The sequence below is a fragment of the Lithobates pipiens genome, unplaced genomic scaffold, assembly GCF_037356315.1.
Source record: "Lithobates pipiens isolate NorthernLeopardFrog02 unplaced genomic scaffold, aLitPip1_a1.2 Scaffold_13, whole genome shotgun sequence".
NCBI classification, from domain to species: domain Eukaryota; kingdom Metazoa; phylum Chordata; class Amphibia; order Anura; family Ranidae; genus Lithobates; species Lithobates pipiens.
Window position 1 is genome coordinate 352530065 of NW_027507718.1, and position 23611 is coordinate 352553675.

General features: G+C 44.7%; 1 protein-coding gene across 8 annotated transcripts in view; it reads left to right on the forward strand.

Annotated features, from left to right (window-relative positions):
- Positions 1-23611, forward strand: part of RAPGEF2 (Rap guanine nucleotide exchange factor 2) — a 383922-nt gene that overhangs the window by 175115 nt on the left and 185196 nt on the right. For all 8 annotated transcript variants that reach the window (XM_077477128.1, XM_077477135.1, XM_077477136.1 and 5 more), the window contains exon 4: positions 8733-8816. In XM_077477128.1, the coding sequence (XP_077333254.1) occupies positions 8733-8816 (84 nt within the window). The remainder of the gene's footprint in view (positions 1-8732; positions 8817-23611) is intronic.

Below are 23611 nucleotides of genomic sequence, written 5' to 3' on the forward strand. Positions count from 1 at the left end.
TAGCGCAAAAAATAAAAACTCCAGAGGTGATCAAATACCACCAAAAGAAAGCTCTATTTGTGGGGGAAAAAAAGGACAAAAAATTTCGGTACAGTGTTGCATGACTAATTGTCATTCAAAGTGTGAGAGCACCGAAAGCTGAAAATTGGTCTGGCAGGAAGGGTGTTTAAGTGCCCAGTAAGCAAGTGGTTAAACTCCAATATGTTGCCTTTTTTGGGGTAATGTTTACATGTGTCTAAATGATTCATGTGAGTTTTATTTTTTTTTATTATGGCCTTTTTAGATGCATAAAATAATAGCAGTGGGCAGTTATAGTCATCCTAATGGTTGTCTTCAGCACTGCCAAGATCACACTATCCCCTCAATTTAAGCTTGTGCCAAAGGCTGGCTAAATCCATTGCATCCTTCTTCATATAACACACTTACATGTTTAAACTCTTTATGCTGTCTCAAGTAAATTTTATATGAAGCTGAAACCTACTTCTAAAAAGACATGCCATTTTCATGTATTTGGAAGCATTCTTTAAACCCTGCGACTTGCAATTTTTTAATCTATTTGTTCTAACTTTACTCAGATCCATTAATCCTGTTATTTTCACAAAATGTGCTTAAGTGGAGATGGGCAAGCATTTTAGATAACTTGTGCATAAAAGACAGGTTAGGTAGGACATTGTTTCAGCATTCTAATTATCTGACGGACCTCTTCATTCTCCTTGCCTGTTCAGAAGGCAGTGTGAAAGTCATCCAGCAGCATATTTAATAATGCAAAGTGCAGAAGGGGCTATTCTATCTCTATCTTGCTCTCCCCAAAGGTGTATTATACCTCCTATTAAGTGAAGGATTGGCAAACTTGTGTGGGAACCATGCCAGCCCTGCACTGCAGTAAATCAAGCCTTGTTTGAGATCTTTTGGAGGAGATATTTCCTATGTAAAGTGTTTACTGCTAGAAGAGACGTAGAAGTAAATCCAAGGGCTTGCCCTGCTCTCAATCAGATATAAAGGCATGAGATGTTTTACTTACTGCAGACGTGAGAGAATTCACAATAAATGTATTAATTAGGAATATTGAGACATGCACAGATTGTAGAAAGTAAAAAACTTTGTCATATACTTTTCTTAGGACATTTTTAAAAATTGATGTTTAGCTTATTAACGGGTGGTGGTGGGCTGAAACACAAAATATCTTCTTGTATCAAATGTTACATTTTTTTATATTTTGCTTATTTAGCGGGGAAAGAGGGGAGGAGGGGGGGGGGGGAGCAGCAAGATCACCAGAAATATGACAGTTGAATCATCAACATTTACAGTTGGCATTGTACCAGGAGTGTTTGGTCGTAGTACTGGCGAGAGTGGTTTCATATATAAAGTAGTTTGGACTAGTTTGGACTAGATTGATAACTAGATTGATAACTTCGGCTCTAAGTGGGATGTTGTTTGTTTTCCAGTTCCTTGTCAGAAGGAGTTTTGTGGCTAAGAGGACGTGAGTGAGCACATGTCTATGGGCTGGAATCAGGTCTTCAATCGTTAGGTTAAGAATGGCTAGTTGGGGAGATAGAACAATAGAAAAATGTAAAAGTTCCCTGAGCAAGGCTTGAATGTCTTCCCAGAGCGTGCGAATTAGGGGACAGGACCAAAGAATGTGTAGTAGGGTGCCAGGGTCACCGCAGTTTCTCCAACAATTTGGGGAGGTGGGATGATGAAATTTGGCAATTCTATGGGGGGTCAGATACCATCTCATAAGTGTTTTTTGGGAGAGTTCCCAGAGTGTGGTGCATGAAGTGGCCTTGTATACAGAGTTTATTGCAGCAATCCATTGTTGGTCTGAGAATTGGAGTTGTAAGTCAGACTCCCAGTCAAGGAGGGGTTTGAATTTGTGAAACGTGCGTTTTTCCTGCAGTGTGGAGTAAATGAGGGCGACTCCTTTAGTGGAGGAATTAGAAGAAAAAAAATATTTCCATATTTTCACAGGAATGACTCCTTCTAGTGAGGGATGTGTTAAAAGGCATGTTCGTAGCCTATGATACGTCAGAAAATCCTTGGTGGGGGCTCCGAGAGCTAAGCTAATTTGATAGAAGGATTTGTTATGTAGCACGGAGCGAAGCTCTAGGGTAGAGGACATTTTTGATGTAATCTCTATTGGAATAGTTAAGTCTGGCGTGAGGTGTTTCGGAGTATTGAGAGGGATGTGAATTTGTTTGGTCGGGAGTTGGGACCATGTGGTGTGGTGCAGTATCTTCCAAGCTTTGACGGAAGCTTGAATAGGAGGGGAATAGTGTCATAAGAAGGTAGTAGTGGAGGTTGTGCTAAATAGCCAATCTCGGAGGTTCGGGCCTGGCGTGTCTGCATTCTCAATGGATCCCCATAGCGTAGTGGGGGAGGGCAGCAGCCAATCTTTCATCTGAGATAAAATTGTGGCCAAGTAGTAATCTTTTATATCAGTGAATCCCATCCCACCGTTAGATCTGTGTTTAATAAGTTTAGCTAGGTTGCATCTAGATTTCTTTCCTTGCCACACAAAATGGTTCAAGATAGATTGCAGGGATGTAAGGTATGAGGCTGAGAGTGGGACCGGGAGTACCCTAAAGATGTAGAGGAGTCTTGGCAGGACCATCATTTTAAATGCTGCCAGGCGGCCGGCCCAGGAGAATTCGTATTTAGTAAGTTTGTTGGATTCAGAGAGGAGCATTTGTTTCGCTTCTGTATAGTTAGACAAGAAGAGAGATCTAGTGGATTTGGTTAGTGTAATCCCTAAATACGGGATACCGTTATCGGCCCAAGGATAAGGATACGTGTTGCGTAGGATATTGCTAGTGATAGCATCCATGCTCAGGTCTAGTATGTTGGATTTGTGTTCATTGACCTTATAATAAAATACAATACTAAATCTGTGCAAGAGGAGTTGTATCGAAGCCAGGGAGGATTGGGGGTTTGTGACCATCAATATTGCGTCGTCTGCAAACAAGTTTATCTTATGCTCGATTTCCCCAATTTTAAAACCGGAGATGGAGTGAGCTTGACATACATGCTCCGCCAAGGGTTCCATAGCCAGATTGAAAATGAATGGGGATAGTGGACAACCTTGGCATGTGCCATTCGAAATGGAAAAGGGTGTGGACAGCATTTCAGAGGTATATACCCGTGCGGAGGGGGTGGAGTACAGGGCCATAATGGCTGAGAGGATCGGACCTTGGAATCCAAATTTAGATAGAGTGGCTCGGAGATATAGCCAGTGGACCCTATCGAACGCCTTCTCTGCATCCAAGGAAAGAAGCAGAGAAGGCATTCGGGTAGCCTCAGCTTTGTGAATTATATTGATAATTCTCCTTGTGGCGTCAGACGCCTGCCTACCCTTGGTGAAACCAGACTGATCCTGGTGTATCAAGAGGGGCATAACTTCTAACAATCGGTTGGCAATCAACTTGGCGTAAATTTTCATGTCTAAGTTCAGAAGGGAGATTGGTCTGAAGTTTTGTGCTTGGGTTGGTTCCTTGCCTGGCTTCGGTATAGTGACAATTAAAGCTTGTAACATTTCTGGTGGGAGGGAGGAGGAAGAGGTAGCGTCATTACATACTAAAGTTAGGAAGGGAGACAAAGTGGAGCTGAATTGTTTATAATAATTGCTAGTAAGGCCATCTGGGCCGGGTGATTTGTTGGACGAGAGGGCTTTGATCACGGATTCGACTTCCAAGGCTGTGAAAGGGGTATTTAAGGAAGCTAGTTGGTCTGGTGACAATTTCGGAAGATTGATTTCCTGGAGAAAGGATTGGATGTCTGACAGCGAGGGTTGGGTAACAGAAGCATCGTCTTTTAAGTTATATAGGGTATTGTAATAGTGACTGAATGCATCTGCAATATTTTGGGGGTCAAGTAGTTTTTGCTTGGAAGTGGGGTGAAATGGATGGGTAATTTTGGACTTGGCATAGTGGCCTTTGATTCTATTTGCCATAAGTTTGCCTGCTTTATTACCCGTAGAATAGTGGGTTGCTTTAAAATAATTGTGGGCTTTCTCATACACCTGTAAAAGGTGGGATCTGAGCTCCAATCTGAGGGAGTCCAATTTAGCTTTAGTTGTTGGGGAGGGAGCAGATTGGTTTAGGTGTTCAAGCGTGTTAATTTCTGAAGTGAGTAGGTTTAGATGCTGTGATCTCTTCCTCCTCTCTCTAGCACCTATTTGTATGAGTATACCGCGAATGAATGCCTTGTGAGCATTCCAGAGGACAGTATTATCGTTAACAGTACCAACATTATTATTAAAGAATTCGACTAGGCAGTCTCTGATGTAGGAGGAGTGGGTTGGAGAAGCGATGATCGCTGCGTCAGCTCTCCAAAGTCTGGTTTGGGAGCGTGCTGATGACTCTTCTAGGGAAATGGTAAGCGGTGCATGGTCCGACCACGTAATGGTGTCTATTGTAGAGGAAGAGATTTTAGGTAAGGTCCATTTATCCACTAGGAAATAGTCAATCCGGGTGTAGGAGTTGTGTCGGGGAGAGAAGTAAGAGTAGTCTTTCAGTGGAGTGGTGACATCTCCAGACGTCAAAAAGATCATGGGAGCGAATGAAGGAACCCATAGGGGAGGTCAGCCTCTTGGGTTGGGAGGAGGAGTCTATGGAGCAGTCAGGTACCAGATTGAAGTCTCCACAAATTATCAACTGACCTTGTTTAAATCTGTTGATTTTCTTCATTGATTTAGAGAGGAAGCGGATTTGTCTTTTGTTTGGAGCATACAGAGTAACAATAGTGTATCTGGTGTTGTTTAGGTCACACGCTATTGCCAGGTATCTGCCTTCCGGATCCTGTAAGGTGTCATGAAGGGTGAATGAGCAAGTGTTGTTGATGGCAATCAACACCCCTTTTCTTTTTTCTGGACCAGAGGCCTTGAAGATGTGGGGAAATGATCTGTGGGAGCAAGTAGGTTCTGCGGAATTTTTGAAATGCGTTTCTTGAACACAAAGCACATCGCAGTGAGAGTCTCGAGCCGTACGCCAGAGGGACTTTCTCTTGGCCGGATGGTTTAGGCCCTTCGCATTGAGGGACAAAAACTTGGGCATAGTGTGGAGGAAGAGTGGTGATAAATGCAAGTAAAGCAGTACTTACAGTTCCTAGTAGAAACGGTCCTGGATCTTACGGATTGCGTAAAGAGGATGAGGATGTGATCCTTCGTAGAGTTTCGAAGTAATGGTCTTGCTAGCTCAAAAGAACGGGTAGGAGGGGGTGGAAGACAAAAAGAAAAACAAAAAAGAGATGGATAAAGGCAAAGAATGAGCAGATGGAGAAACAGCCGGTGGTGAAATCTGAGGGGGGGTAGGGAGGGATCAGCAGTGTATCAAGGACTGCCGATCGAAACAGGGGGAAAAGTCCGTGAACTAAGTGCATCGAGCAGGCATAGAGGTGGTGCAGCACTAATCTTGTAATCATTGGATCAAGTTGGATCGTCGATGATCGTTGTAAGTCGGAGGGAGCGTTGCAGATGGCTGTGAGCCAGTAGGTGCGATCTCTGGGAGTATGCCCCAGGTGCGGAGCAGTTTGATGCCCTCTTCCACTGTGTGGATGTTGTGGCGGGTACCGTTTTTGGTGACCACCAGCTTGGTAGGGAAACCCCATTGATAAGGGATCCTGTGATTGTTGAGCGGTTTTGTGATGGTTTGGAGTTGACGTCTCTGTTGCCGAGTATATTGGGAGATATCAGCAAAAAGTTGGAGCTTCACATAGGGGGGTGGGAGTTGACCCATGCGCCTGGATTGAGCAAGTAGCATGTCTTTAGTATGATAAAAATGGATTCTCATCAAGGTGTCGCGAGGTACCTCAGGCGGTAAGTGTGGAGGTTTTGGTAAGCGGCGAATGCGATCGACTATAGTTTCAATCTGTGGTAGGTCTGGCAGAATTGTGGAGATGAGCTGTCGGGCATAAGAATTCAGGTCAGTGGGAAGGACGGATTCAGGTATGCCTCTGATTTTTACATTATTGCGCCTCGAGCGGTCCTCGAGGTCCGCCATTTTGGCCCGCAGCCATTGTTGCTCATCTCTCGTGTGATCGTAGGCATCAACTAGGTCATTCACCGTCTCAGTCATAGCGCCCATTTGTGTTTCAACTGTCTAATTTGCGGCCTGTGTGAAGCAGTTCAGTTTGAAAGGCAGTGAACATAGATGAGATGTCTTGATGAAGGGAGCTGTGCAGTGAGATCAGCATCTCTTTCAGCATAGTGTCTATGACAGGTTGATTGGATGTGGGGAAAGATGATATGGGGGAAGCAGGGGGGAGGTAATGTCAGCGGTTGATCCTGGGAAGGCCTTACCTCCAGGTCCTGATCCGAAGATTCTAAGCGGATCCACGATTTAGCAGGGCTGTTTGAAGTAGAAGATGTCCCTGAGGAAGGCAGGGAGCTGGCAGAGTCACCTGGAGGTACTGTGGGATCGTCTGCTGCATCCGGGAGATCTGTGTAAGAGGCCGCAGAGCGCTGTGAACCCGCAGGCTGTGAGGCGCCGCGGGCGCCATCTTGGATCTTTCCTCCATGAGGGATCGCAAAGAATTCGGTAAGTTTCTTCGGTGGTTTGAGGTCCTTTCGATTCCTAGATCCTCCGATCTGGTTCCCCCGGGTGTGAAGATCCGCTGGGATCATTTTGGTGTCTCGATCGGTGCTGTAACAGTCCGTTTATTCCATTCGGTGCAGGAGCTGAGGCATCAAGCTGCCATTCCGCTCGGTGGTTAGCCACGCCCCCCTTGATTTGATTTTTGAGAAACCTATTTGATGTCCTAGTAGTAAAGAAGTTTTGTGGTTATTGTATTTTTAAACCATTTAAAAAAGATAAAAAAGAGAACACGTATATAATATAGTTAATAGTTAACTAAATTGATACAAATATACATTGAATCTTGAGTTAAAATGGTTTAGATCAAGGATATGCAATTAGCGGACCTCCAGCTGTTGCAAAACTACAAGTCCCATAATGCCTCTGCCTTTGGGTGTCATGCTTGTGGCTGTCAGTCTTGCAATGCTCATGGAGCTTGTAGTGCTGCAAAAGCTGGAGGTCCGCTAATTGCATATCCCTGGTTTAGACACTGGGGCAGAAATGAATGTCTCTTGTATATATAAAGTGAATCCATTCTGTTTGAAGTGATATTAAGGCTGAGTTCACACTGCTGCGGGGGGGGGATCCGGATGTGATTCGCACCGCAAATCACATCTGATCTCCGTAGCGATGCAAGTACAGCCATACAGATAGTATGGCTGAATTCGCATCGGTCCCGCAGCAAACTCGCACGGGACCCTTTTTTTGGTCCACAACAGAATCTGATCGCATGGGGGTTCACACCATGCGATCCGATTCCTGTGCGAGTCGGCAGATCGCACTGCGATATGCGGACGGATCTGGGGGTGTCATTAACATATCATTGACACTCCCAGCCGTTCGCATAGGGCAGTGTGAACTGCCGGCGGGAGTAATGCGATGCGGGAAAACGCCGCGGATTCGCGGCGTTCCCGCATCGCAGCGGTGTGAACCCGGCCTAAAGGTTTTTTTTTTTTATAGTAAATATGTTATACTTGCCTGCTCTGTGCAATTATTTTGCACAGAGCAGCCCCAATCCTCCTCCTTCTTGGATTTCCCGCCGGCACTCCTCGCTCCTTTTCTTATCAGAGTGCCCCCATTACTGGTTGTGAGTGACAGCAGCGGAAGCCAATGGCAGAGAGGCAGAGACCAGGGAGAGCAACCACTTTGTGCAGATCGCTGGATCGGCATTCATGCATAGAATGCATAGGGGTAAAACCTTCAACCTTTAGAACCACTTTGAGTTGAGATGTTAGGAGCAATAAAAAAAAAAAAAAACACAGATGCTCTGACCTAAAAAAATAAAAAAAAATAAAAAAAAAGGCTGTCGTTGACTTGAAGTTCACCAGTTACATTGTGCCTGAATAATTTTGTCATAGATATATCATTACTTACATAGACTATGATTTCATACATAGGTGCTTATATGTACCAGTCTGCATTTTCTCTGCCCTTAAGCACCTGTACTTGGTAAATTAAGCAGAATAACTGAGCTTATTGTTTGAAAAGCTTTGTCAATCAGCAAGTATATGCGTACGTTCCCAGACTCTAATACAGTGGCTTGATTAAAGCATTCTGGCACGTAGATGCCTGGCTTTTAAACAGTAAAGCATTGTTGATGCAAGAAGGAAAAAGAAAGGAAAATCCCCAGGAGCAGGCAGTCACGTGGATATTCAGAAACCCAAGGGGCCATCTGATAACTGAAATTGACCCTGGCACTTCCTCTGTGACCACTAGGTGGAGAGACGCTCGTATGTGACCACAGGCTGGGCTGTGATGCCTTCACTATCATAGGGCTTTTTCCCCTTTAAATGATAATGCTGAACGTTAAACTTTGATGATATTCTAGGTAAGCTGAGCTGAAATACAAGTATTTAAATGTTAGTGACAGGGGGAAGTAGATGGGAACCTAGTACTTGGAAAAGTGAAGTTGAGAAATTGGGGAAATGTATGAAAACAAAATTTGAAGGTCTTACTTCCTATCTCAAATTCTCCTTGGTATTGTCAGGCTTGAGCAATACACCCTGTCATCTTACAGTAGACTTTAGATGAATTGCCTATGTATACATCCTGTGAAGTCCTGTTGTTAAATAGCAGACACAGAACTATAGATTTATAACATATTTATTATGTTTCTAATATTATACAGTGGAGTACCTCTTTGATTGGTTTTCTCTTTTATTTTAGCCCTGATGATATTGGTACCTGCTGGTATATCCTTTTATCTGGATCTGTGTTTATCAAGGAGTCTATGTTTCTCCCTAGGAGCAGGTAGGTAACCTTTTTACAGTAAATTGTTTAACATTATTATGTTCAGTCAGAATTTGTTTTTTCACTTATCTGTTCAGATCTTAGTACCTAATTCACTTTACCTAACCACAGTACAAGCATTTAATGTTGGCATTGTTTTCTTCACAAAGGTTTTGACTGGGAAGAACCTTAAAGCAGGCTATAAATGGTGTGATTTTCTTTCCTGTAGGGCTGGCCCAAACCATTGTGCTGGCTGGGTCCAAGAATGAAATGCTGGCGCCCCCCCCCCCCCAAAAGACCCCCCATGTCCATTATTTTATATCATGATAATTAAAGGGAGGGGGTGGGGTTCAGCCAGAGGTGGCGGTGGTGGAAGGGTTCAGCCAGAGGCAGCGGTGGTGGGAGGGTTCAGCCAGAGGCAGCGGTGGTGGGAGGGTTCAGTCAGAGGCAGCGGTGATTGGGGGGGGGGAGCGATTCAGTCAGAGGCAGATGTGGTGGTGGTGGTGGGGGGGGGGGGGGTTTAGTCAGAGGCAGTGGTGGTGGGGATGGGGTCAGTGGCACTGGCATTTGCTTACAGTGTCATTTGTGCCTCCAGCGATGCCTTTTCCAGCATGGGGTCTCTGCTCACAGCAGAAAGCTCCTCCCCTTCACGCTGTTGGCCATCAGCTGACTGACTTGTCCCGGCGTGGCATTTGTCTGCAGTAATGAGGGGGAGCCATGGAGAGGATAGGTGGGGCAGTCTGCTGTATAGGAATGGCAGCGAGTGCTCTGCCCAGGGCTGGACTAGGACAAAAGTTTGGCCCTGTACTTCATCCAGACCTGCCCACTTTACTCCAAACACCTGGTGTTGGCGCTTTAATCCCACCACCATTATTGTTATGGTGTCAGAATGATTGAAGCTCATTATTTCTATTATTACATTGTAATATAAAATGAAATGGTTCAACTCGCCATAATGCAGAATCGGTGGGAGCCCTGATTGTGTCACCTGCCACTGTCTCCTGCCACCAGATGCAGCTTGTCACTTTCCACATCACTTGTCAGCAGATGCAGCTGGTCACTTGCCACATGACTTGTCAGGGGATGCAGCTGGTCACTTGCCACGTCTCCTGCCACCAGGTCGAAGGGGACCCCGTCAGGTAGGCTGTACGGGGCCCCATGTTTTTTAACATCGGCCCTGATGCCCACTTTAGTAGCTGTCGTGTCTGGAGCAAAAAAGGACTCTGTGGACAGGGGAGGAGAGAGAATTCACAAAGGTACTTGCACCTCTTCTTACCCTCTTAAGAACTCAGGGTATTCAAGTAAACGGGTACTTTAACTCTGTAGATCAACAGATATTAGACTGGAAGCTCCAGTAGAGTTTATCAGTACTTTGCGGGGTCTTGGTCTAATAAGGAGATGTCTACAGAGGTCACAGAGAGCCCACTGACATATGGATGTCAAACTGGAATCTATGGGGTCTAGGAGCAATTAGCTTATGTCTGTGTGCACCATGTGAATTGGCTTTCAGATGTTACTAGGTGATCAGTGTTTTCCAGCAAAATGATTACCAAAACAAGATTTTTTTATTTTATTCATCTTTAATCCTGTCATTAGGGATTAATATATAATTGCTAAAATGTTGGGGTAAGAATGTTAAATAAAAAAGTAAGCTTATATTCTGTAGACTTCTCCAAGGTCCAGGGACTTATTCTTACTGTCAACCACTGTCAAGAGCCCTATATTTGTGGTCATCTATACACATAGTTTAGTTTGTCACGTTTAATGTTTTCGCTGCTTCTGATGTAACCATTTCATCGGTGGCAACACTAGCATGTAATGACCTATGGCTGCTATGGCCGACCAGGATTTTTTTTTTTTATATTTGTTCATCAGACTGCTGGCATTTTTGAGATATAGGAGGCTGTTCATGTAGCTGAATGTAGAAAGTGTTATCAGCCTCGTTGTGATGACAATAAAGTTAACTTTTTTTTTCTTTTAAGACCCCTGTCCGCACATACATGCATATATGTGCTCACACATACAGAAACAACAATTGTGCCACACTTATTGGTGCACAAATTGGAATGAGTGCAGTTCTTTTAGGGGCTTCATTTACTGTTAGCTCTAAACCAGTAATGGCAAACCTTTTTGAGCCACAGTGGCCAAACTGCAACACAAAGCCAGCTTTTTTATTTCAAAGTGCCAACACTGCAATTAAACCTGAATTCTGAGGTTTTAGTTTACAAAAAACAGCTCCTACCATATGTTATATAGCGCCACCTTCAGGTGAATTGGACTTTAGGCAAACCAAATTGTATACCATATACCCCTTTACCACCAGCTTCAGTTTTAGCCTATTGTCGGTGAATGAATGTTCCCCTCACAGAACTGCTGTTTAAAATGTACATTTTTTTTTCCTCAATGCTAGTCTACAGTTGGTTGTGGTAATGCATGAATAGGCTCTTAAAGTCTGGTTCCAGTTATTTCCTCTTTGAACACCGCCATCTTGTCTTGACACAAGATAGATAAGAGTGAAGGCATATAGACACATTTGCTGATCTTGTGACAGCCATCTGTCATTGCTCTCTGCATACATTAGCAGCCATGGGGAGGGATTAGAGGTGGAAATGGTGTTTGCATAATGGTACCAGCAGTATAATGTGTCCACATTAAAAATCTTAAGGTTCCTGACATTCTGCAATGTAAAAATGGAAGTGTACATCAATTCCATCACAACTTGTAATTGCAAAAAGCAATGTCATTTTAATTTGTCATCCCGCAGGAAACCATGCCAACACCTGAAAAGATAAATCATTTGGATTCTAGTTGACATAACCTAGAGCTGACTGCTGAAATGCTGGCCTAATAATATGCACCAAGCCATTTTAATGTCTGCAGTGCCACAAACTGATCCTGGCATATTTTACCTACACAACATGTCCACATTAAAAATCTCACCTGCTCCAGTGTCCAACCCCACAGCTCATTCCCACCCACACGTCACCCCCTGGCCCCAGAGCCATGTGGGAACCTCTTCTTCTCATCCATGCCCACCCTGGTCACATATTTCCTTGCCCCAGAGCCACCTGGGAGCCACTTCCTCCAATCTAAGCCCACCTCAGGCGTGTCACCCCTGGCCCCAGAGTCTTGTGGGAGATGTAGTTTGATGGAGGGTGTGGTGTGGACACAATACAGCTTGTATGGATGGCTGGTCAGTGTGTGCACTTCTTCCTGGCGTGCCCATGGCGTGACCTGGGAAAAGAATGTGGGTCGCTCAGGCTCGATAGGAAGGGTGTATGTGGACAGTGCATTCACAGCTCCTGCTTGAGTGCTGACGGGATGGAGCCCATCCCGGCTCCTGCAAAGGAAGGGAGGATAACCCCTATAAATCCCACATCTATGGTGTTATACTGCAGTGAATGAAGTGCCAACCTCAGCCTGGACTTCCAACCAGACTATGCCCCCCACGCGTGCCCATTACTACTATAAACGGAACATCACTTGTGGACAATTTTGGGCACTGTAGTTGTTTTTTGACTTGTCAGGTGTGTGCAGTTTTGAGGCTTGATATATTTGGCATTTATTTTCATGATAAAAGTTCATCTCTTATATTTACCAACAATTGGGTATTGTGTTTTTGTGCACTAACAATAATTTGAGTGTGTTTACTGAAAGTATACATTTAATAAACAGCAGTTTAAATATCATGTGACGTAAAAGAAAAAAAAAATTGCAGCTGCTACATTTTTTTTATTCTTCAGAGTCGCTGATTTCAGAAAATATGTTTTTTGTGTTTTAAGTCTTCAGGCCTAAAATGTGCATTTTAATAATGTTCAAAAAATGAAAAGATGCTTCCAACAGAGAAGGAGTCAGTTCTTTCCCCATTGCTGTAGAATTTGTGTCCCACTAGGGCTGGCTTTCCATATCACATCTGCAGATCCACAGCACTTCTAACATTTTTAACGTACTGTGTGTGTGTGTGTATGTGTGTATATGTATGTGTGTGTGTATGTGTGTGTATGTATGTATGTATATATATATGTATGTATGTATGTATGTATGTATGTGTGTGTGTGTATATATATATATATATATATATATATATATATATATATATATATATATATATATATATATAATATACACACAATAGAAAACCACTGCAAAGAGACTGTGCAGATACCTTTTGCTTTAGTTTTTATACACAAGGCTTTCTGTTAACCTGATGTACTGTGGGAGCAGTAATCAGAACTGCAGTTGCATACAAGCTTCTCAGTCTGATAAAGGTCGGTATACATTCATCTATTCAATTCCTAATTAATTCACTGTGCTGATTACACTAAGTTGAAATTGAGTTGCTATGGTTTATGGCACTTTTTAGATCATCACTATGCGTTTTTTCTGCATATATCAAATCCTTAGTCATTTTTATAAACCGTACTGTGCAATGCAATTTTTATTGGTTGAAGTGGTTTACAGTATTTAGTCTGTGCATAATTCTTCATGAATGCTCCCTTTGTTTCTTGGATTATATCAGTTTGTCCTGCATTCTTGCAGCACATTAAAGCTTAATTTAAATGTTGTTTGGTAGATTTACATTTGGTTTTCAAATCATATATTTTCCATGTGAATGAGAACTTTCTCTCTCCCAGTATGCTTCCATCACAGGGACTTGCCCTACTGCATGTCTCTAAAATTCAAACATAATATTTGTTACTATGAAACTGTAACGGTTGGTCTGCGTTATCTGTTTTTAGCTTTAAAGAAATAAAAAACTTGTATGGTTACTAAACTCCAGACAAACGGATAAATTCACAGATTAAATATATGAGCTGTTTCATTTTTTATTTTTGTCCATTCAGCCCTGAGATTTACAAAGCCTTATCTCACAGAGCAGTCTTTCTCTGCAGGGCATAAGACCTGATATTTAACTGCTGCAGATTTTGGTTGGTTCTTGGTGAAGAGGCGCATCAAGGCTCCTCTAGACCTCCATCGATGACCACAAGGGGTTGTACCCCTGGGAGTCATCTTCCCCCTACAGAGGTCGCCTTTCAGGGATCTACCCTCATGCACAAGATGGCCTTCTCATTGCCATTACTTTGGTCTCAGAGTTGGCTTTAAGGAGCCCTCTCTTGTATTACACAAGGACAATGTGGTATTGAGGCCTAAGCACTCCTTTTTACCTAAGGTAGTTTCTTCCGTTCACCTTAACCAGAACATGGTGCTTCCCTCTCTGTCATGCTCCAAAACATTTTGAGGAGGTATCTCTCCACTGTTGGAAGCAGTATAGCCTGTTCAAATTTATCCTGCAGCTACTGCCTCGCGTTGTCTGACTGATGCAATTTTCATTCTTCCCGCGCAGTCCTGCAAGATGCAAGCTGCCTCTCGTTCTGATATTTCTTGGTGGGTTAGGCATCTCGTCTCGCAAGTCAATCAGTTTAGGGGCAAGACCCCATCTTTTCTTATCAGGGCACCTCCGCCAGGTTTCTTGGTGTGCCTTGGGATTTCCAGCATTCGGCATCTGTTGCAAGGCTTGTCAGCTGGTCTGTGAGCTCTTCTGAGTATCTTACGTTATACTGTAGACCTGTTAGAGCTTTATTTGTTGTGTTGCCGGCCCCACTGTAAGATTGCTTTAGGATGTCCTTATGTCTTTAAATGTGTCTTCTAATTAACTATTAAGAAAATTAGATTTTTGATTTACCTGTAAAATCTCTCCTTTTTCAGTCTTATGGGATACACCAATGGTAGACAGAGTTTTTATGTAGGAGATTACCCCCCGTTTCCTAACTGTTGGAAACAAAATTCTGAGGTGGCCCTTGGGCTCTAGGGATCTGTGCGTGACAGCTCTGTTTTTATTGGGGGGGGGATGCTTCCCAGTGCTCCCCACTGCTTCTTTCAGCAATTTGGGCTCCATGTCCCGGTCCTTTGGTCTGGGAACTTTTTTTCCCCCTGCTCCATGCTTCAAAATGTGTTGAGCGATAACCTCACATTTGCTTATACCAATTGATACCTCAGAAGACACTACGAGGTATCAGAAATGGAGCCACTATAATCATGTTCTATTAAAGAGGAAGTAAACCCTGATGGGTTTACTTCCTCTTTCATTCCCTGCAAAGGTAAAGCATAATGGACTACTATGCATCGCATAGTAGTCCATTATGTTTCACTTACCTGACACAGGAGCCAGCGAAGTCATCGTTGTCCCCTGTAGTCCGGCGCATCCATCTTCTCGGTGGGTCTCGCCGCTCCGCCGCTGTCATTCGGCGAAGCTGCCACTCCCGCGCATGCGCATGGGAGCCGCCACTTGCGTCATATCGCCATTGACCGTGGCGCACTCAGTGCCTGTCAGATGCCTGTCTTTCGGCAAATATCTCCTAAACCGTGTAGGTTTAGGAGATACTTCTTGGACCTACAGGTAAGCCTTAATCTAGGCTTACTTGTAGGTCAAAGTTGGTTGTAAGGGTTTACAACCACTTTAAGAAACTGTCATTGATCTATGTGTAACAATGTGAGGTTGTATTCAGGATATTATGATGTGCCTGTGGAAATTGATATCATTGGTTTTATGGATTACACCTTGTGGTTTTTTTTTTTTATGAATATAATAAATGTTTGTTTTTTATATGATTAGTTTCAGTTTCTTTTCCCTCAAAGCGTTTTGGCCCATAAAAAGTCCCATTCTGTACTCATGTTATTTGCCTGTAAAACACAGGTTCCACCCCTTGCTCTTGTGTTCATCTCTTTTTACTGCGTGCTACAAAACTGAAGCATGCTAAGAGTTGGCAGGAGTTTGCTGTGTTTTTACTGCAGCTCTGATTGGTTGCCAGTCAAGGGTTTTAAAAGAATTGTACTGAGATATGTGTGTGCTTTTATAATAATTTGGCTGTAATTATATGAAATCATGATGGGGTACAATGGATAATGTTAAATTTAATCTAAACCGATTGTAAGACTGGCCACACACTTTCACATTTTCTGCCTTCAATCATTTTTATTGTTTGTTTTTTTATATTTTTGTTCTTTTTTTTTTTATATATTTTATTTTGGTATGTAATCTAAAGATGGTGGATTGTAGGGCTTCGTTAACCTTTCTTCCAGGTTGAATTTGCTCTTTATAAAATCTTGTATATGTCCCTATCATGTTTTCTCCTAGATTTAAGTGAGTAGCTTTAGTTGTATTTGGAAGCAGATGCCACTCGTAAACAAAACCTTAATGCAAGGATATGCAATTAGCAGACCTCCAGCTGTTGCAAAACTACAAGTCCCATCATGCCTCTGGGTGTCATATTTGTGGCTGTCAGAGTCTTGCTATGCATCATGGAACTTGTAGTTTTGCAACAGCTGGAGGTACGCTAATTGCATATCCCTGCCTTAATGCTACGTTTTTTGTGGACCATCATGAATATTCCTCCTGTGGTGTGCAAATTGCTCATGTGTTACATAGGCAAAATGAATCACTTCCCACTGAAGCATGACTCTTGAACAAATAACATGAATCACTGAAGGTCAATGAGATCCAACATTTGGATATAGAAGTTGAAGCTTTACATAGGTACATACACCGTCACGCCATCTACCTCTGTGTAGAATGGTTAGATTCATGCATAGCACCCCCTATTCAGGCGATCCGTCTCCTTTTCGGACGCCGGGCGCCTGAATTCCAGCAGAAGGAGTGTTTTTTTTTATTTTTTTTTAAGCATCTGATTGGAGCTGTAGTCTCTAATCCAGGGGTCTCAAAGTAGCGACCCGCAGACCAGTTACAAATGGCCTGCAGGCAGGGCTGTTCCTGGGTGGGTGGTAGTGGCTGGGAGCTTTCTCTCTGATCCTCGCTCTGCTACTGCAGCCCAGCACACACAACACAGGAGAGCAGAGTGGATGGAGGATCCGCCCATCGCCCCGCCAACCTGTTCTGTCGAGAAATGGTCCCATCGAATAGTGCCCGGGCTGAAGGCACATGCGCCATACGTAACATCACAGCAGTTGATTTTACCATCAGCTGTTGAGACGGTGCAGGCGCACAATAGCCGGCAGAATTTTTTTTTCTGTCAGATTGTGCTCCGTGCTCACCCGCACTCCCGTGGAGAGTTTGTGTCCATGATGGGTGGATTTCTACACATTGTGGGCAAATTTATGGCCACTTGGAATTACATGGCCAGTGCTGCAAAACTTTGTGATGGGCGGATGTCTACATTGCTTGTGGGTGGATTTATGGGCACTTTGGGGTGGAATTAGACAGTTGGTCAGTGCCGCAAAAAAATAAAACTTTGTGATATTCTGCCAAAAAGTACCCATAAATCCACCTACAAGAAATTTAAAAACCCGCCCATCATAATGTTTCATTTTTTTTGCAGCACTGGCCATCTTATTCCGACCCCAAGTGGCCACAAATCCGCCCACAACGTGCAGAAATCTGTCCATCATGGACGTGAATTTGCCACAGGAGCGCAAAAAATTCTGTTGGCTATTGTGCGCCTGCACTGTCTCACCATCACAACAGCTGATGGTAAAATCAGCTGTTGTGATTGATGTTACGTACGACGCATGCATTGTGCATGCGCCCTTCAGTCCGGGCACTATTCGATGGGGGACATTTCTCGACGGAACATCTCGACGAACTGCGCATGTGCCGTACGTAATAGCACAACAGCTGATTTTACGATCATCTGTTGTCGTTGAGACGGCGCTTGCGCACAATAACTGACTGAAGACCTTTTTCAGTTAGATTGTGCCAAGGCACGTTCATGTAGGTGAGGAGCGGAATTTAACATGAATGGGGCAGATGTTTTCACTGAAGGCCAGTGCTGATCTAACATGAAGGGGCAGGTGTTTTTCAAGGATTGCCACTGCTGCAAAGATGAGGGCAGAATTTTAAACGTTTAGCTAGCTGAACAGGCCCCCCCAGGAAGAATAGCAGATAAAGATTTGTTTAGCAGATTTGTTTGGGCATCATTAAAAATTCTTCCCCCCATCTTTGCAGCACTGGCCATCATTGAAAACCTCTGCGCCCTTCATGTTAAATTCTGCCCCTCACGTACATGAATGTGCCTCAGCAGTGTGAGGCACAATTGGACTGAAAAATGTCTTTAGTCGGCTATTGTGCACAGGCACCTTCTTGCCGACACAACAGCTGATCGTAAATTCAGCTGTTGTGCTATTACGTACGGTGCATGCACAGTTTGTCCCGGGCACTATTGGATAGCGTGTATTTTGACAGAACACTAGCCTGGGTCCAGGGTCCTGCTGCCACCTCAGGGTGCCCTGCAACTAGGCCTGTGATGAAGCCAGGACCTGACAGGAGGAGAGGACTCCGAAAGCATAAGATCAGGCCACCAGCTGACTGCCAGGAGGAGAAGTAAGTGGGCCATCACACAGAGGCTGAACAAAGTCCTTAGTTGCATGACTGGGGTTGAAATTTGTAAAGAGGGGGTATTTGTGGAGTGTGTGTGCGGGGGGGGTTGGGGTATGTAAGGGGGGATATTTGTGAAGTGGAGTGTGGGGGGGGGGGGTGTATTTGTGGAGTGTAGGGGGTAATGCTGGGGTTTAATAGTGCGTCCACTGACACCAATGCTGGGGGAAAGGGCAGTTTGCATTGGATGGGCTCAGGGGGCTGCATTGGATGGGCTCAGGGGGCTGCATTGGATGGGCTCAGGGGGCTGCATTGGATGGGCTCAGGGGGCTGCATTGGATGGGCTCAGGGGGCTGCATTGGATGGGCTCAGGGGGCTGCATTGGATGGGCTCAGGGGGCTGCATTGGATGGGCTCAGGGGGCTGCATTGGATGGGCTCAGGGGGCTGCATTGGATGGGCTCAGGGGGCTGCATTGGATGGGCTCAGGGGGCTGCATTGGATGGGCTCAGGGGGCTGCATTGGATGGGCTCAGGGGGCTGCATTGGATGGGCTCAGGGGGCTGCATTGGATGGGCTCAGGGGGCTGCATTGGATGGGCTCAGGGGGCTGCATTGGATGGGCTCAGGGGGCTGCATTGGATGGGCTCAGGGGGCTGCATTGGATGGGCTCAGGGGGCTGCATTGGATGGGCTCAGGGGGCTGCATTGGATGGGCTCAGGGGGCTGCATTGGATGGGCTCAGGGGGCTGCATTGGATGGGCTCAGGGGGCTGCATTGGATGGGCTCAGGGGGCTGCATTTGATGGGCTCAGGGGGCTGCATTTGATGGGCTCAGGGGCTGCATTTGATGGGCTCAGGGGCTGCATTTGATGGGCTCAGGGGCTGCATTTGAGGGGCACAGGGGCTGCATATGATGGGGCACAGGGGCTGCAATTGTTTTTTGTTTCAGAATTTTTTGATTTATTTGCGCTCCCCAAAAATTTTGAGACAGCCGCCACTGCTATCACTTAAAACATCCTCTTTAACCTCCCAGAAAATTATCTAGCAGTATGTATTTTTATTTATAAACCCTCTTGTAATAAGCTATCTTCCTTCTATAAAAAAGTAGATCATTCCCCTAACTTAAAAATAATTATAATCCTAAATTCCTCTTCTTGAACCACCACTCTGTGGTCCAGTGCATTAGCTCTTCATAAAACAGTGAGGATACAAGTAATGGGGTTATGTATTTAGGGCTGCAACGATTAATCTATATTATCGATAATAATCGATAATGAAAATCGTTGTCAACGATTTTCATTATTGATTAATTTTTCCGCACCTTCCGCCTGTCTGTTCGTTGAAAAAAACACTAAATAAATCCTCTCCTCCTATGTCATCCGTCCTGTGTCCTCGGTGCCGCTCTCTGTGACCAGGCACGCACTCGCCGCTGCATGTCCGCGGCGTGCCTCTCCTCGCTGATGTCACATGATCATGCACACAGATCTCAGCCCCGCCCGCTGCTGCCTCGAGGGAACAGAGAGGCGAGGGCGAGAATCTGTGAGGAGGACACTGAGCCGAGCTGCGCACAGAGTGTGAAAAAAGGTAGCGGCTATCTGCTAAAAGTTGTACCCAGTAAAAGCACACACACAACATTCAGTGCCCCGTCATTTGCTTTCCTAGGAGGGAGAGGGGGAAATAGAGCCACATTGGTGTTTCTGCAGGGGGGAATAATAGTGCCCCATTGGTGTTTCTGGGGGAGGGATAGTACCCCATCATTGGTGTCCCTGGGAGGAGTAGCGCCTCCCAGGGACACCAATGATGGGGCACTACCCCCCCCCCCCCGAAACACCAATGGGGCACTATTATCCCCCCCCCGGCTGAAACACCAATGTGGCTCTATTCTCCCCCCCCCCCCCCAGAAACACCAATGTGGGAGGAATAGTGCCCTGTCATTGGTGTCAGTGGGGGGAATAGTGCCCTGTCATTGGTGTCAGTGGGGGAATAGTGCCCTGTCATTGGTGTCAGTGGGGGGAATAGTGCCCTGTCATTGGTGTCAGTGGGGGAATAGTGCCCTGTCATTGGTGTCAGTGGGGGGAATAGTGCCCTGTCATTGGTGTCAGTGGGGGAATAGTGCCCTGTCATTGGTGTCAGTGGGGGGAATAGTGCCCCATCATTGGTGTCCCTGGGAGGAATAGTGCCATGTCTTGGTGTCCCCGGAAGGAATAGTGCCCATCATTGGTGTCAGTGGGAGGAATAGCGCCCCATCATTGGTGTCAGTGGGAGGAATAACGCCCCATCATTGGTGTCCCTGGGGAGGAATAGCGCAACGTCATTGGTGTCCCCGGGAGGAATAGCGCCCCATCATTGGTGTCCCCCGGGAGGAATAGTGCCCTATCATTGGTGTCCGTGGGAGGAATAGCGCCCCATCATTGGTGTCCGTGGGAGGAATAGCGCCCCATCATTAGTGTCAGTGGGCGGAATAGCGCCCCATCATCGGTGTCCGTGGGAGGAATAGCGCCCCATCATTGGTGTCAGTGGAGGAATAGCGCCCCATCATTGGTGTCAGTGGGGAGATAGCGCCCCATCATTGGTGTCAGTGGGAGGAATAGCGCCCCATCATTGGTGTCAGTGGGAGGAATAGCGCCCCATCATTGGTGTCGGTGGGAGGAATAACGCCCATCATTGGTGTCAGTGGGAGGAATAGCGCTCCATCATTGGTGTCCCCGGGAGGAATAGCGCCCCATCATTGGTGTCCCCGGGAGGAATAATGCCCCATCATTGGTGTTGAATAACAGCATAGAAATATTGAAGAATCACTTATTTTTATAAAACTGTACAATACATACATAATATTACACCACGTCTCCGCACTTACCGGGCTGCTTTCAAACTGATCCACGGGTGCACAGCAGTGCACCTGGGGGTTACCTGCACTGAGTCATAGGCCCCTTTCACATGGTCAGTCTGACCCAATTGATCCTCCATTCACCTCTAAGGAGTAGAAGATGTAAATGGATTTGTGTCCGTTTACAAATGCCTACCTACAATCCGATCTGCAAAAAGAAAAAAAATTAGAGTGGGCTTAGTCGCATAGGTGGCTCTCGCTCTTCAAAAGCTTGGGCTCTATAGAGTAGAGTGCGCTGCAAACACCCGCTCCGCTCATTGTTACCCGCGACCGTTACCAAGTCGCATAGGTGGCTCTCGCTCTTCAAAAGCTTGGGCACTCCTGGGCCTAAAGTTTGCTTCTCTACAGCAGTCCCATAGGTTACGTTTTAGTGGTCATAGGTAATCTGCATATGTCATGTAAAACTATTTTATGACAATATAAATGCCAGATTAGGCAACTCTACTCCAACACACAGATTTGGCCAGTTCCTCAGTCATATAGGGGGAGATTTATAAAACTGGAACACTTAGAATCTGGTACAGATGTGCATGGTAGCCATTGCTTGTAACTTCAGCTCGTTCAACTAGGCTTGTAGAAAAACACCTGGAAGCTAATTGGTTTTTATGCAGAGCTGCACCAGACTTTGCACAATCCAGTTTTAGTAAATACCCCCCCCCCCCCCCGTAGTGTTTTACACTCAAGCTTGTTGCAGAATTGTATTTTTTGTCTTTTGATAAAATGTTACATTTTCTACAAACACTTAGGAATTGCCAGATATATTGAAACTATATATATTGGTTTCTGAATAAATACATTTTCAGTGTGATGTGATTATCCTTTGATGGTAAAATTTACATGTGAAAATAGCACATATGATGGGAAATAATTGAATTTCCAGTTGTACAAATCTTTGCAGTAAGCAAATAAGAGATGAAGAGCTTTGAGAACCAGAGGTTGAGTATATACTGTAAAATAGCAACTACGTTCTTTTTGGGAAAAGTCTCCCCCTACCTATTACACAATAGAAAATATATAAAACATGTGAGACCCCTGAACTCACCAGTATGTAGTATAAAGGTTTCTTCCGATTTATACGGTATGCTGGCAAGCCCAGAGTTCTCATAGGTGCTTTATATAGGGTCTATGCAGTAGAACTGGTCACCATCAACCTTATGCCCCGTACACACGAGCGGATTTTCCGTTGGCAAAAACTTGGATGATTTTTCTGACGGAATTCAGCTCAAGCTTGACTTGCATACACACAGTCACACAAAAGTTTGCTGAACTTTCGACCGTCAAGAACGTGGTGACGTACAACACTACAACGAGCCAAGAAAATGAAGTTCAATGCTTCCGAGCATGTGTCGAATTTTTTCCGAGCATGAGTAGAAATTTTGTGCTTCGGAATTGCTACAGACAATCGGAATTTCCAATCGGAACTTATTCCAACCGAACAATTGAGAACCTGCTCTCGACCTTTTGCTGGCTGGAATTCGGGAGGCAAAAGTCTGATGGAGCATATACACGGTCGCTTTTTCCGACCAAAAGCTCTTGTTTGTCTTTTGCTGACCGAATTTCCGATTGTGTGTGCGGGGCATTACAAATGTCTCTGATCCCATCTCTCCTTTGAATCCTGTTGATTGAGAAGATATTTATTGCAGAGTTTGCACTGATAAGGTTGGTAATTGTTTTTACTAGTTAGGACACAGGACTTCCTAAGTAAGAGTGACAACATAAAGCAGCTAAAATTCTAATTTGTGCATATATTCTATGCTTGGGTCACCATAATTAGTATCTTTACCACAGAAGTTACAAAGACATAATATAATTTTAACCGTTTAGTTACCAATAGACTTTTGTGACATGTAAGCCATTCTTCTACCAGCATACAGCTTATATGCCATGTGCTGTTCTATGGGTATCAAATGGAAAGCCTAGAGAACTAGTCCTTAATTCTTCAGCCAAGATGTTTGAGTAATAAACTCCGTCAGTGACTGGTTCGTAAAAGAAAAGAATAGAAGTGCACTGCAGGATGCCACCAACTGAACGGAGAGGAGGGGGGACTGCTCTTTCTGGAGACTGCTTTCTTAAAGATCTGAGGAGACACCACACAGAGAATGGCAATGGAGGGTAAAAAGGGTTTTGACAGAGTACTGTAGAGCTTTCAGCAGGAGGACACATGAGAAATGACCATGTCACTTTGCTATGAAGAGGTCACTGGAGATAGAGCAGAAACCTCAGGGCAGACTCCTGACTGAAGTGTGTCAGAGAAATAGGAAGAGATTTAGTGGTGCATCAGCAAAAGAGGAACTCAAAATAGCACAACTTCCCAACACTTCAATGTTCCCCTATACACACTGAAATTCTGCCTGCTCTGGCAAGTTTTCTCCATCCAACATTGTCAGCATTACATTTATAATGACATAATATTCATTTTTACTTTGCCACTTTCATTTATTGGAAGGGCTTTGAATGCCTTGTAGAAGGACCTCAAATATATTGTCATGCTGTGTTGACTCTCAAAGGGTTTTTTCAAATTATAATTTTACTTTTATCACATGGAAGGAGGATATGCTGAACCTATCCCTCTGCCCTGAAAAACAAATTCCTCATCATTTCCAC